The sequence below is a fragment of the Neoarius graeffei genome, chromosome 1 (assembly GCF_027579695.1).
Source record: "Neoarius graeffei isolate fNeoGra1 chromosome 1, fNeoGra1.pri, whole genome shotgun sequence".
Lineage (NCBI taxonomy): Eukaryota > Metazoa > Chordata > Actinopteri > Siluriformes > Ariidae > Neoarius > Neoarius graeffei.
The window spans coordinates 64709850-64723890 of record NC_083569.1 but is presented as its reverse complement, the minus strand read 5'-3'; the positions used below and the strand labels follow the sequence as shown (position 1 = coordinate 64723890).

General features: G+C 39.5%; 1 protein-coding gene across 2 annotated transcripts in view; it reads right to left on the bottom strand.

Annotated features, from left to right (window-relative positions):
- tbc1d19 (TBC1 domain family, member 19) overlaps nucleotides 1-14041 on the bottom strand; it is a 54068-nt gene that overhangs the window by 32633 nt on the left and 7394 nt on the right. For both annotated transcript variants that reach the window (XM_060924476.1, XM_060924483.1), the window contains exons 2-4: nucleotides 3873-3948; nucleotides 3631-3705; nucleotides 2215-2278 (exon numbers count right to left, since the gene is read on the bottom strand). In XM_060924476.1, the coding sequence (XP_060780459.1) occupies nucleotides 2215-2278; nucleotides 3631-3705; nucleotides 3873-3948 (215 nt within the window). The remainder of the gene's footprint in view (nucleotides 1-2214; nucleotides 2279-3630; nucleotides 3706-3872; nucleotides 3949-14041) is intronic.

The following is a 14041-nucleotide window of genomic DNA, read 5'->3' as shown; positions in this document are numbered from 1 at the left end:
AAGTGAAACGAAAATGATAAATGGTCTTCAAAATTTTAAACAAATAAAAATCTGAAAAATGTGGTGTGCATTAGTATTCAGCCTCCTGTACTCTGATACCTCTAAATACAATCCAGTGCAATCAATTGCCTTCAGAAGTCATCTAATTAGTTAATAGAGTCCTACTGTGTGTAATTTACTCTCAGCATAAATACACTTGTTCTGTGAAGGCCTCAGTGGTTTGTTAGAGAACACTGAAGAACAAACAGCATCATGAAGACCAAAGAACTCACCAGACAGGTCAAGGATAAAGTTCTGGAGAAGTTTAAAGCAGGATTAGGTTATAAAAAAATATCCCAAGCTCTGAACATCTCAAGAAGCACTGTTCAATCCATCATTCAAAAATGGAAAAAGTATGGCACAACTGCAAACCTACCAAGACATGGCCGTCCACCTAAACTGACAGAACGAGCAAGGAGAGCACTGGTCAGAGAAGCAGCCAAGAGGCCCATGATCACTCTGGAGGAGCTGCAGAAATCCACAGCTCAGGTGGGATAGTCTGTGCACAGGACAACTATAAGTCGTACACTCCACAAATCTGGCCTTTTTGGAAGAGTGGCAAGAAGAAAGCCATTGTTGAAAGACAGGCATAAGAAGCCATGTAGGGGACACAGCAAACATGTGGAAGAAGGTGCTTTGGTCAGATGAGACCAAAGTTGAACTTTTTGGCCTAAATGCAAAGCGCTATGTGTGGCGGAAAACTAACACTGCTCGTCACCCTGCACACACCATCCCCACTGTGAAACATGGCGGTGGCAGCATCATGCTATGGGGATGCTTTTCTTCAGCAGAGACAGGGAAGCTGGTCAGAGTTGATGGGAAGATGGACGGAGCTAAATACAGGGCAATCCTGGAAGAAAACCTGTTGGAGGCTGCAAAAGACTTGAGACTGGGAAGGAGATTCACCTTCCAGCAAGACAATGACCCTAAACATACAGCCAGAGCTACAATGGAATGGTTTAGATCAAAGAATATTCATGTGTTAGAATGGCCCAGTCAAAGTCCAGACCTACAAAGTATTGACGCAGGGGGGCTGAATACTAATGCACATCACATTTTTCAGATTTTTATTTGTTTAAAATTTTGAAGACCATTTATCATTTTCGTTTCACTTCACAATTATGTGCTACTCTGTGTTGGTCTATCACATAAAATCTCAATAAAAAACTTTTAAGTTCGTGGTTGTAAGGTGGAAAAATGTGAAAAAGTTCAAGGGGTATGAATACTTTTGCAAGGCACTGTAATAGTGCAAATAGCAAAAGTTCACCGAACCAAGAAGCTGAGATTCAGACACAGGCTTTTTTTTTTACGAGGGAAGACAGGGAATATGTGTGGATGTCTGCAGGCTCTGTCTCTAAAATTGTACTCATGCTTTATTTATTCAGGTATTACCCCTCTGATGTTTACACTCTCTTTTACAACTGGAGCCTGGAAAACTCACTCCACTCTCCACACATCATCAAAAAGATAGAACACAAATCTCATGCCATAATGTACAATGGCAGAATTCGCTACATAACGGTATAAGAATAAAAAATCATATGAAAAATCAAAACTTTTGCATGGCAAGTGGAGGGAATCTCAAAATTGTTGTGGCCAATGTTTCACTTTGAACTTCGTTATGTGCCTTTTATAGACTTTGGATCCCTGTAGTGAAACACAAAAAAAACCCAGAACTCAACATTTAAGTTATTCATGGAAAAATAGTGGAAGTTGACAGTGTGTTTGGGGTCCATATGATTTGTGTTTTGTGATGCTTCTGAATACCATAACAATAAAAAACATGAGTAGCATAAAGCTGCCAAAAGTTTAAAGTAGGGATTTACTCGTAAGATTGTCTAAGCATTGCATCGATGCACACTGATAAAGACTAATTAAAAACTAGACAGGGACACTCTAACGAGTGCAAACCCCGCCTTTTCCCTATTAAAATACATTGGGCGAAAATTTCGAAGTTCTGCCATGACCTTGACCTTTGACCTCCAAAATTTAATGGTTTCCTTCCTGGGTGATTGGCAACACATGTACAAAATTTGGTCCAAATCGATCCATTGGTTCTTGAGATATCTTGCAGACACACAGACAGACAGATACACACACACACAGACTGACGCAGGTGAAAATAATAACCCCTCCGACTACTGTCGGCGGGGTTAATAATACATAAGGTGTTACCTGGTTCATCAGTGCCCATCTCGTTCCATTTATTTGTTAAATGTCTCTGGTCTGCGACAGGCCGCTGGGGAATAAATGTCATATTTAATAAACACCCAAGAGAAGAATTCTAAACAGTTAATGCTTCAGATCTATAAGAGGTTATCTCATCTCATCTCATCTCATTATCTCTAGCCGCTTTATCCTTCTACAGGGTCGCAGGCAAGCTGGAGCCTATCCCAGCTGACTACGGGTGAAAGGCGGGGTACACCCTGGACAAGTCGCCAGGTCATCACAGGGCTGACACATAGACACAGACAACCATTCACACTCACATTCACACCTACGGTCAATTTAGAGTCACCAGTTAACCTAACCTGCATGTCTTTGGACTGTGGGGGAAACCGGAGCACCCAGAGGAAACCCACGCAGACACGGGGAGAACATGCAAACTCCGCACAGAAAGGCCCTCGCCGGCCACGGGGCTCGAACCCGGACCTTTATAAGAGGTTATGCACTCTTGAAAAAAATGTTGCATTAAAATTTTTTTTTGGTTTGTCTTATTAGAAACCCACACAGTTCTACACAGTTCTATGTAGAAACATACAAGAAGTGTATGAGCAGTTGAAGATTATACGAGGAGTTACATTTACAGTCCTATAAGAAGATTAAAAGGTAGACCTTTGGGTTCTGTGAAAAATTAAAGCTTTGATTTTATGAGGGGCGGCACGGTGGTGTAGTGGTTAGCGCTGTCGCCTCACAGCAAGAAGGTCCTGGGTTCGAGCCCTGTGGCCGGCGAGGGCCTTTCTGTGCAGAGTTTGCATGTTCTCCCCGTGTCCGCGTGGGTTTCCTCCGGGTGCTCCGGTTTCCCCCACAGTCCAAAGACATGCAGGTTAGGCTAACTGGTGACTCTAAATTGACCGTAGGTGTGAATGTGAGTGTGAATGGTTGTCTGTGTGTCAGCCCTGTGATGACCTGGCGACTTGTCCAGGGTGTACCCCGCCTTTCGCCCGTAGTCAGCTGGGATAGGCTCCAGCTTGCCTGCAACCCTGTAGGACAGGATAAAGCAGCTAGAGATAATGAGATGAGATGAGATGATTTTATGAGAAGTTAAAAATATAGTTATATGACAAGTTAGAACATTGATTTTATGAGAAATTAGAACTTTGATTTTGTCACATGAAAAATTAACCATATGGGTCCAGACAACATCAAACATATGGGTCTATGAAAAGTTAAAGCTGTGGTTCTGTAGGAACTTAAACATGTTTCTCTTGGAATTTAGTGGTTTGGCTCTATGAAAAGTTAAAGTGTTGGTCCTATGACAAGTTAGAGCCTTAGTTCTATAAGAACTAAAGCATGGTTCTATGAAAAGTTAAAGCTTTGGTTCTAGCATTGGATGAGTGTATGGTCTGAGAATTTTTGTGTGGATTATACCTTGCGGGCCAACGGAACCCCCAACTCAGTACACATGCTGTTCAGACTCTTCAGAATCCTCTTCTCCCAACATGCCTGTGAAAAACCACACACACACACACACACACACACACACACACACACACACACACACACACACACACACACATACACCACAGTGAGGTGCAGATGTAAGGTGAGCACAGAGAGATCTGGAGAAGAAAAGAGGAGTGAATGTGGAAACTGAGGGAGAAAGATGATACCTGGGCTCTGCGCATGTATTCTAGTGGCTCTTTCATATGCTCAGGGGTAGCTGCATGGTGAGCAGGGGGAGGCAAACTGCAAAACAAACAAACCCACACACAAACTGAAAGTGCTCAGGTTATCTCATAATTATTAGAAAACTCTCAAATATTAGTTTTTTTCTTTCTAATTTATGTTGATATTGCAAGATTCAACATGTGCCAGATATAAGATTTGTGTCATGTAAAATTGAGTCAGATCTTTTGTCGCCTTTAATGTGATATAGCAACCAATGAAATTCAGGAGATAGAGAGAGAGGAAAAAGAACAAACTTTTCAATAATCTTGTTGCAGAAGTGTGCACACCCTTTTATAATAGGGAATGTGATTGTACAGTGGCACTTGAAAGTTTGTGAACCCTTTAGAATTTTCTATATTTCTGCATAAATATGACCTAAAACATCATCAGATTTTCACACAAGGCCTAAAAGTAGACAAAGAGAACCCAGTTAAACAAATGAGACAAAAATATGAAACTTGGTCATTTATTTATTGAGGAAAATGATCCAATATTACATATCTGTAAGTGGCAAAAGTATGTGAACCTCTAGGATAAGCAGTTAATTTGAAGGTGAAATTAGAGTCAGGTGTTTTCAATCAATGGGATGACAATCAGGTGTGAGTGGGCACCCTGTTTTATTTAAAGAACAGGGATCTATCAAAGTCTGATCTTCACAACACATTTGTGGAAGTGTATCATGGCACAAACAAAAGAGATTTCTGAAGACCTCAGAAAAAGCGTTGTTGATACCCATCAGGCTGGAAAAGGTTACAAAACCATCTCTAAAGACTTTGGACTCCAAAAATCCACAGTCAGACAGATTGTGTACAAATGGAAGAAATTCAAGACCATTGTTACCCTCCCCAGGACTGGTCGACCAACAAAGATCACTCCAAGAGCAAGGCGTGTAATAGTCAGCGAGGTCACAAAGAACCCCGGGGTAACTTCGGAGCAACTGAAGGCCTCTCTCACATTGGCTAATGTTAATGTTCATGAATCCACCATCAGGAGAACACTGAACAACAATGGTGTGCATGGCAGGGTTGCAAGGAGAAAGCCACTGCTCTCCAAAAAGAACATTGCTGCTCATCTGCAGTTTGCTAAAGATCACGTGGACAAGCCAGAAGGCTATTGGAAAAATGTTTTGTGGACAGATGAGACCAAAATAGAACATTTTGGTTTAAATGAAAAGTGTTATGTTTGGAGAAAGGAAAACCCGGCATTCCAGCATAAGAACCTTATCCCATCTGTGAAACATGGTGGTGGTAGTATCATGATTTGGGTCTGTTTTGCTGCATCTGGGCCAGCACAGCTTGCCATCATTGATGGAACAATGAATTCTGAATTATACCAGCGAATTCTAAAGGAAAATGTCAGGACATCTGTCCATGAACTGAATCTCAAGAGAAGGTGGGTCATGCAGCAAGACAACAACCCTAAGCACACAAGTCATTCTACCAAAGAATGGTTAAAGTAGAATAAAGTTAATGTTTTGGAATGGCCAAGTCGAAGTCCTGACCTTAATCCAATCGAAATGTTGTGGAAAGACCTGAAGCAAGCAGTTCATGTGAGGAAACCCACCAACATCCCAGAGTTGAAGCTGTTCTGTACGGAGGAATGGGCTAAAATTCCTCCAAGCTGGTGTGCAGGACTGATCAACAGTTACCAGAAACGTTTAGTTGCAGTTATTGCTGCACAAGGGGGTCACACCAGATACTGAAAGCAAAGGTTCACATACTTTTGCCACTCACAGATATGTAATATTGGATCATTTTCCTCAATAAATAAATGACCAAGTATAATATTTTTGTTTCATTTGTTTAACTGGGTTCTCTTTATCTACTTTTAGGACTTGTGTGAAAATCTGATCATATTTTAGGTCATATTTATGCAGAAATATAGAAAATTCTAAAGGGTTCACAAACTTTCAAGCATCACTGTACTCAGATTAGCCAATCACTTTCAAACTCAAGTTCAAAGGTAATTATCACCAATAATCCTATGTTATATATAATCCCTAGATTTTATTTAATACTGTAGTAAAATTAACAAAGAATAAGATCACCAAAGAAACATGCACGTCATCAATATGTAGTAGTGATGACTTCATGAATTTTTTCAATGACGACACTGAAAATATCAAGCAAAAAAAAAAAAAAATCAGTCTATTAATTTAAAATCAGACAATTTGATAACTAATCCTGTAGATAACAACATATCTATAGGGTTAGTTATCAAATTGTCTGACTTTAAATTATATCATATCAGCAATTAGGATATTTTAGTCCCCTTCAAAAGACTGAACAAATTTCACTAATTTCCTCATCAAAATCATCAACTTGTGTACTAGATCCCTTACCTATGTTTCTTCAAACAAATACTTCCAAAAACAATCAAGCCTCTTCTAAAAATAATAAATTATTCCCTTAACAATGGCTATGTACTTAAATTCTTTAAACTAGCAGTTATCAAACCCCTGATTAAAAAACCTAACCTTGACCCCTGTTAGCTGTCCAACTATAGGCGAATATAAAGCCTCCTCTTTATCTCCAAGATCATAGAAAAGGCTGTAGCACAGCAGTTATGCTCATACCCTGGGTGCGATTTGCTGGGGGGGATGGTGGGGATCATCCCCCCCCTCTGGTTTTTATCTCTACTGAAAAAAAATCCTCGGGGACAACCCCATCAATAAAACAAACAAACCAAAAAAAAAGTTGACATGACAGGCATGTTGTGACACAGTTTTCTATGGTCTACATTGCACTCACTTTCAAAATGACCCTAAGTGGCAGCTTTGATGTTCACGAACGTCTAGGGTTGCCAACCGTCCCGCATTGGGCGGGACATCCCGTTTTTTGGGTAATTTTAATTTGTCCCGTCAGGTACAGATCCTGCCCCTCACTCCAATGCTGTGGTGTAAATCGCGTAATTGCCGTGAGAAGCGCTATTACAGCGAGTCGCGGTCATCTGCGATTTAAAACCATTCACTGTTGCCATATCCTGAATTTTTAAGCTATACTGACAAAATAGGCATCAAATTAAACTAGAGCAGATGGTGCAGCCAATGGATACAGCCTAACTGTTCGATAAGGATAGCAGATAGCTTAAAAAAACCTTCCGAAACAGGATAGACCTCAGCCTATAGTAGGGGAGCTTTTCTGCCTCACTCCTGCCTTTGTGATGTCTTTTTTTCTTCTTCTTCTGCTAGCATTGCAGAAGGTTCTTAGGGTTTTCAAATGGACAATTAAGCAAATATCAGGGTTTTACAGCTACAGCAAATCATTTTTCAGTTTATGACATTGCCTTCATAAATATGGCCTGATGAATTATTTGGCCAAAGTTTAAAAGAGAAAAATGAGACAATAATATTAGAATTGTTTGTTATTTTGCATTGTTACTTAAAAATATCCATTAATTGGTCTATTAATTTTTAAAAGCTCTATTTTAGAAATGAATTTGTAGTGGCCTACATTTGAAACCCTCACCTAAAGGCGATTCGGTACTGTAACTATTTTGGGGCGCTGGGGTGCGTGTACAGGGCCTGTACCGGTACTTGTCCGCACCCGGAACAAAGTGTCCCTCATTTGGATATGAGAAAGTTGGCAACCCTACGAACATCCCCAGCAAATAGATACATTGTAGATAATCAGAGTGTGAACGTGGATTTAGCGCCATGAATCACATCCTTACTGATGAGCGCAACAGAATGAATGGATCCACACTGACAGCTTTCTTTTCCTCACTGTCAATGGGCCAGACGTGCGTTCCTTCCCTGCTGAGAAATTCGCAGAAATGTGGATTAAAGAAGGGTGAAACGTGGCGGATAGCGCATCGACGGGAAAGCAGAAAAGGCCACATGAACTGCGCCATCAGAGCAAACTGTTCATTTAGTATTCATGTATTTTAGTGATTTTCGAGTCACTGTCCATTTAATCCGGAGGGAGAGAAACATCACAGCAACGCGACAAGCAATGCGAACTTTGTTGTGTTAGTGTTCGTGTATTTAGTCAGAGAGATAGGAAGATGAATTTACTATCTCTGGTTTAGTGTTCGTTTTCATTTAGTGTTATTCATTTGATATCATCGGATGTTATTGAGCTGCTAGCCTATTGTTACCTTAATTTTGTGACGTTTCATGATTAAAAAAAAAAACATCCCCCCTTCTGGTTTTTTGACAAATCGCACCCTGCTCATACCTACATAGGAATAACATTCATGAAATGTATCAATCAGGATTTAGGCCTCTTCATAGCACAGAGACAGCACTGATTAAAGTAGTAAATGACCTACTACTGGCCTCTGATCAGGGTTGTGTCTTCTTACTTTTGTTGCTTGACCTTAGTGCATTTTTGACACCACTGATCATACTATTCTCTTCAACAGACTACAAAATGTTGTTGGAGTTAAAGGAAAGGCCCTCTCCTGGCTCAGATGGATGAATAGCTCCAACTGGTCTCTTCTAGAGCCTTCTCTGACGAAGCCTCACAGTAATGGAACAGCCTCCAATTAGTGTTCAGGACTTAGACACAGTCTCAGTGTTTAAGTCTAAGCTGAAAACATATTTATTTATTCAAGTATTTTGTTACCAGCTGTAAGGGCCAGTTAAGCAATAATAATTTAAGTTAAGAACGGTTAAAAATGAATGATGATAATTTAAGAACATAGAAAAGAGTTTAGAACATAGAAAAGAGTTCCATGTTCTAAATCTTATGATGTGACATCACTGACTGTGTATACCTTAGTTTCGAGTCAAAACACAGTGGAAGCAACACAGTCTTTTGACCGTGCGCCAGACTTTGTGATTTACCTTGTTGTTTTTAAGTAAACATTTTAGAAAGACAAGGGAAGGTGTCATGTCTCATCGCTCGCGTGGAAAAAGAGTGGTTTTTCGACTGACTCTAGAAATGGTACAGTAACCAAGGAAGAGCTAACAAAGTGCCATTACACCAGCCTTTTATTAGCAAAGGAGTAGTTCTTGGGCATAGAGTGTTTTTGTAAACTAGGATGTTTGGATAATGCCCCCCTGGCCCCCAAACTCTCCACAACAAGACGTTTAATTTATATAGTGCCTTTCACCAACCCAAGGATGCTTTATAGAGTAATGGAAAAAAAAGTAGTTGCCATGAACAGTTTTACACTCAAGTCTCCATCAGTAAACAGTTGTTAACTTGAACAAAATAAACTTCATGTCAACACTATACTGAATTTCCTGGTTACACAGTTGTACTTTGTGACTATATAGGACAGTTATAGAAGCAAGTTATTTATAATCACGCTATCTGTTATCACCCAGATGAGAATGGGTTCCCTTTTGAGTCTGGTTCCTCTCAAGGTTTCTTCTTCATGTCATCCCAGGGAGTTTTTCCCATAGCGCTTTTAACAACAGACATTGTCACAAAGCAGCTTTATAGAAATCAATAAATTCTGGATATAAATTTTAAACATGTGAATTTGTAAATTTACCCCCAATAAACAAGCCTGAGGCAACTGTGATAAGGAAAAACTCCCTGAGATGACATGAGGAAGAAGCCTTGAGAGGAGCCAGACTCAAAAGGGAACCCATCCTCATCTGGGTGATAACAGACAGCATGATTATAAATAATTTGATTCAATAACTGTGTGCTATATAGTCAAAACATGCAGTTGTGTAACTAGGTAATTCATTATAGTTACTACTTGGTAAGAAAACACGCAAAGAGGAAAATTTCACTAAGTCTTAAGGAAACCACCTTGATGTTCCTCCACACATTCTTAGAACTACTGTCACGTAGGACACATCCATCTCTCCTGTTAACCCTACTTGAAATCTGTAAGCCTGTTTGTTTATTTCCAGATCAGTGGTAGTGAAATGGGATAAATAAATCAGTCATTTTGGGGGACTTGTGTGGTCAACCTTTTAGATTTATTTAGCCTAATTTACTACCACCTGTCAGGAAATAAACAAACCAGCTACCAGATTCCCTGCTTGACGTCAATTTCATGGAGTGTCTGTTGATGTCTGATGTTTTCTGCTGCACTTGTGGTGGTTGAATGTTTTATGGTTCTGTGTCAGCCAATATGATTGGTCTTTCATCTTAGTGTTGTTGCTGTCTCTTTATAGTGTCCTGCAGTGTCCTGGTGTTCTGTTTAGTGTGTTGTTTTGTTTTTTTATTTCCATTTTTATTTCCAATTTGGCTTTAAAGAACAACTGGTCAATCTATGGTTATCAAAACACCTTACCAAAGGACTACAGATGAAAACTAGCCTGCTAGCTAACACTGGCATATGTACAGAAATGTTGATTAATGTGTGCTGTCCTTATAAATAAATAAATAAAATGGCATGCATATTCCCCACTTGCATCTGTGTTCCTGGGATAGATTCTGAATCCACCACAACCCTGAGCAGGATAAAGGGGTGACTGAAGTTGAATGAATGAATGCAATCCTGTCCAATTTGCAACAATATTTGTGCACTGACACAAGATACATCTTCCAAACCATGTCTTCCCTTTGTGTTCATGCTGGAACATGTTTGGGTCCCTTAGTTCTAATGAAGGGAAATTGTAATTCAACAGCATACAAAGGCATTCTAGACAATTGTGTGCTTCAAACTTTGTAAAAACAGTTTGGGGAAGAATCACATATGGGTGTGATGGCCAGGTGTCCACCTATTTTTAGACATATAGAGTATTAGAATGAGCACATTAATATAAAATTGATTTGCCTTACAGCCAACACTATTGTCAGAACCATGCCGTTACAGAAATGCAATCAACACCTTCTGAACAATTAGATTCGAGAATTACAAACCCCATTTCCAGAAAAGTTGAAATATTTTCCAAAATGCAATAGAAACAAAAATCTGTGATTTGTTTATTCATGTGAACCTTTATTTAACTGACAAAAATACAAAGAAAAGATTTTCAATAGTTTAACTGACCAACTTAATTGTATTTTGTAAATATAAACAAAGTTAGAATTTGATGCCTGCAACAAACTCAAAAAAAGTCGGGACAGAGGCATTATTACCATTGTTTTCCATCACCTTTCCTTTTAATAACACTTGTCAGTTGTATGGGAACTGAGGATGCTAATTGTTGCAGTTTTATGATTGGAAATTTTGTCCAGTCTTGCTTGATACAAGATTTCAGTTACTCGAGAATCCGTGGTCACTGTTGTCTGATTCTCCTCTTCATGATGCGCCATACATTCTCAATTGGAGACAGGTCTGGACTGGCAGCAGGCCAGTCAAGCACACACACTCTGTGTCCACGAAGCCACGCTGTTGTAGCCCATGCAGAATGAGGCCTGGCATTGTCCTGCTGAAATACACATGGACTTCCAGTGAAGAGACGTCACCTTGATGGCAACATATGTCACTGTTAAATCCCAATATATGCCTCAGTGTCAATGGTCCCTTCACAGACATACAACTCACCTATGTCATGGGCACTGATGCCCCCCATACCGTCACAGATGCTGGCTTTTGCACCTTTCTCTGATAACAAGCTGGATGGTTGTGTTCACCTTTGGCATGGAGAACTCGACATCTGGTTTTCCTGAAAACAAGCTGAAATGTGGATTCATTTGTCTACAGCACACATTTCTACTGTCTTTCAGTCCATCTGAGGTGAGTTCAAGCCCAGAGAAACCAGCGGCGTTTCTGCATAGAATTGATGAATGGCTTCCTCCTTGTGTAATACAGTTTCAGGTTGCATTTCTGGATGCAGTAGAGGACTGTGTTAAGTGACAGCAGTTTCCGAAGTACTCCTGAGCCCATGTGGCTATATTTGTCACATTAGCATGATGATTTCTCAGGCAGTGCCGCTTGAGGGCTTAAAGGTCACACACATTGAACAGTGGTTTCCAACCTTGCCCTTTACACACTGAGATGTCTCTCTTTTCACAATATTATGTACTGTAGATTTTAAAATACCTAAATTCTCTGCAATCTTGCACTGAGAAATGTTCTTTTTAAATTGGCAAACAATTCTCTGACTAATTTTGGAATTTTGGTAAAAGGAGTGAGCTACAACCCATCTTTGCTGAGTCTTTGGTACTGCTCCTTGTATACCCAATCATGAAACCCTTACCTGTTACCAATTAACCTGCTTATTGTGGAATCTTCCAAAATGGTGTTATGTAAATATTCTATAAACTTTTCAGTCTTATTTTGCCTCTGTCCCAATTTTTTTGAGGCGTTGCAGGCATCAAATTCTAACTTAATTTATATTTACAAAATACAATTAAGTTTGTCAGTAAAACTACTGAAAATATTTTCTTTGTACTTTTGTCAGTTAAATAAAGGTTCACGTAAATTAACAAATTAGATTTTTTTTATTGCATTTTTGGAAAATATCCCAACTTTTCTGGAAATGGGATTTGTAAACAATACAGTGGTATATTATAAATTATAATATAAATGAAATTATAAAAGGTATTCCTTTACCTAAGTGGCAACACCTCCTAGAAAATGTCATTTTCCGGCATTTCTCAGATTACAAGCATGTACGGTGATTGCATTCTAGTGTGTCATTACTGCAATACACTGAATGTGAAATGCAATGAAACGGGGAATTAGATTCACTTCAAACACAAATTCAGCTCTTAAATTCTTAAAATGCAATACCCTGCGGATTGTTTTGCATCTTAAAATCAATGCTTTTCAGTATAGCATATTCTCTACATGACAGAAATTAAAAGCAATAACATTTGGATTTCAGATTATTCCACTGGTGTGATTGCTTTTCATGTTGGCAAGCAATTTTCTCCATAGTGAGTATCAGCTATAAGGAGTTATACATTTCAGTAGGTCTTCATGGTCTTCTAAATTGCCCTTAGGACTGAATGAGTGTATTTCTGTCTTGGTTCTACACCCACCAGGAAAAAGCACTTAATTTAGTTCATTTTAATCTACTCTTTCTAGTAACCAACTGCTCAAAGACTCTTTAGTAAACCTGTAATTATATTCTCCCAAACCAGATCAGCTCAAAACATATTTTTTTAAAGACTAATATAAACTGTAACAACGGTACAAACGTGATGTTCAGCAGAGACACCTGAACTATAAACTACCATGAGACTTCACATGTGCAGGAAACATGACACAGTTACTTTACCTCCATCCATCACATTTAGTGACTGAACAGCAGCAGCTCCAGGATCATTTTCATTTTTCCTGGGAGCTCCATTACCACTGTAAAACACTGGATTTTGTATAAACACATCATCTTTAAGATGACGTGCAAATGACTGACTGATTCAAAGCAGGATATAACCACTCACCACATCTTTTCCATCTCTGGCGAACTCGTTCAGAGCTACCCTCATACGACGTACTCAGACAATAGTACAAAACATACATAAGCGTGCAACTCACCAGTTAGTGTCAAGCTGCTCATTGCCACCCACTGAAGACTGAACTTCATACCATCATGCATATTGTTGACAATATATTTGCTGGTTTGTACTGGGCTTTGTGCCACGGGTGGCACCAGAACAAACTGGCTAGAGTACATGCCATAATATTGGCAGGAGGGGATCAGGAGGGCACTCTATAATGAGGCTAGGCAATGTTTTTCAAAAAAAAAAGGCCAGAGTGCTTGCAGGTTTTATTCAACAGTAATGAAACATGAATGAAATGAATGAAAGTAATGAAACAGTAATGAAGCAGTTTTCCTAGCAGGAAGTGACGTTATGTTTGAATTAGGATTAGATAACATCCAAAACAACACTATATTGGCCAAAAAAATGTGTGTACCTGACCATCACACCCATATGTGCCCATTCCAGATGTTGTTCCCCTTTGCTGTTACAATATCAGTACTAAACTCAAAGCTTAGCCTAATAATAATAATAATCATCATCATCATCATCATCCATATTTGGATAGTTTGCAGGCAACTGACATCTAGTGCAATGGAACATAATCAAACTGAAATAGAATTCTATTTATTTTAACACACTGCCTGGCCAACAAAGTCCCACACTCTAATATTTTGTTAGATCAACTTTGGCTTTGGGGCGGCACGGTGGTGTAGTGGTTAGCGCTGCCGCCTCACAGCAAGAAGGTCCGGGTTCAAGCCCCGTGGCCGGCGAGGACCTTTCTGTGCGGAGTTTGCATGTTCTCCCCGTGTCCGCGTGGGTTT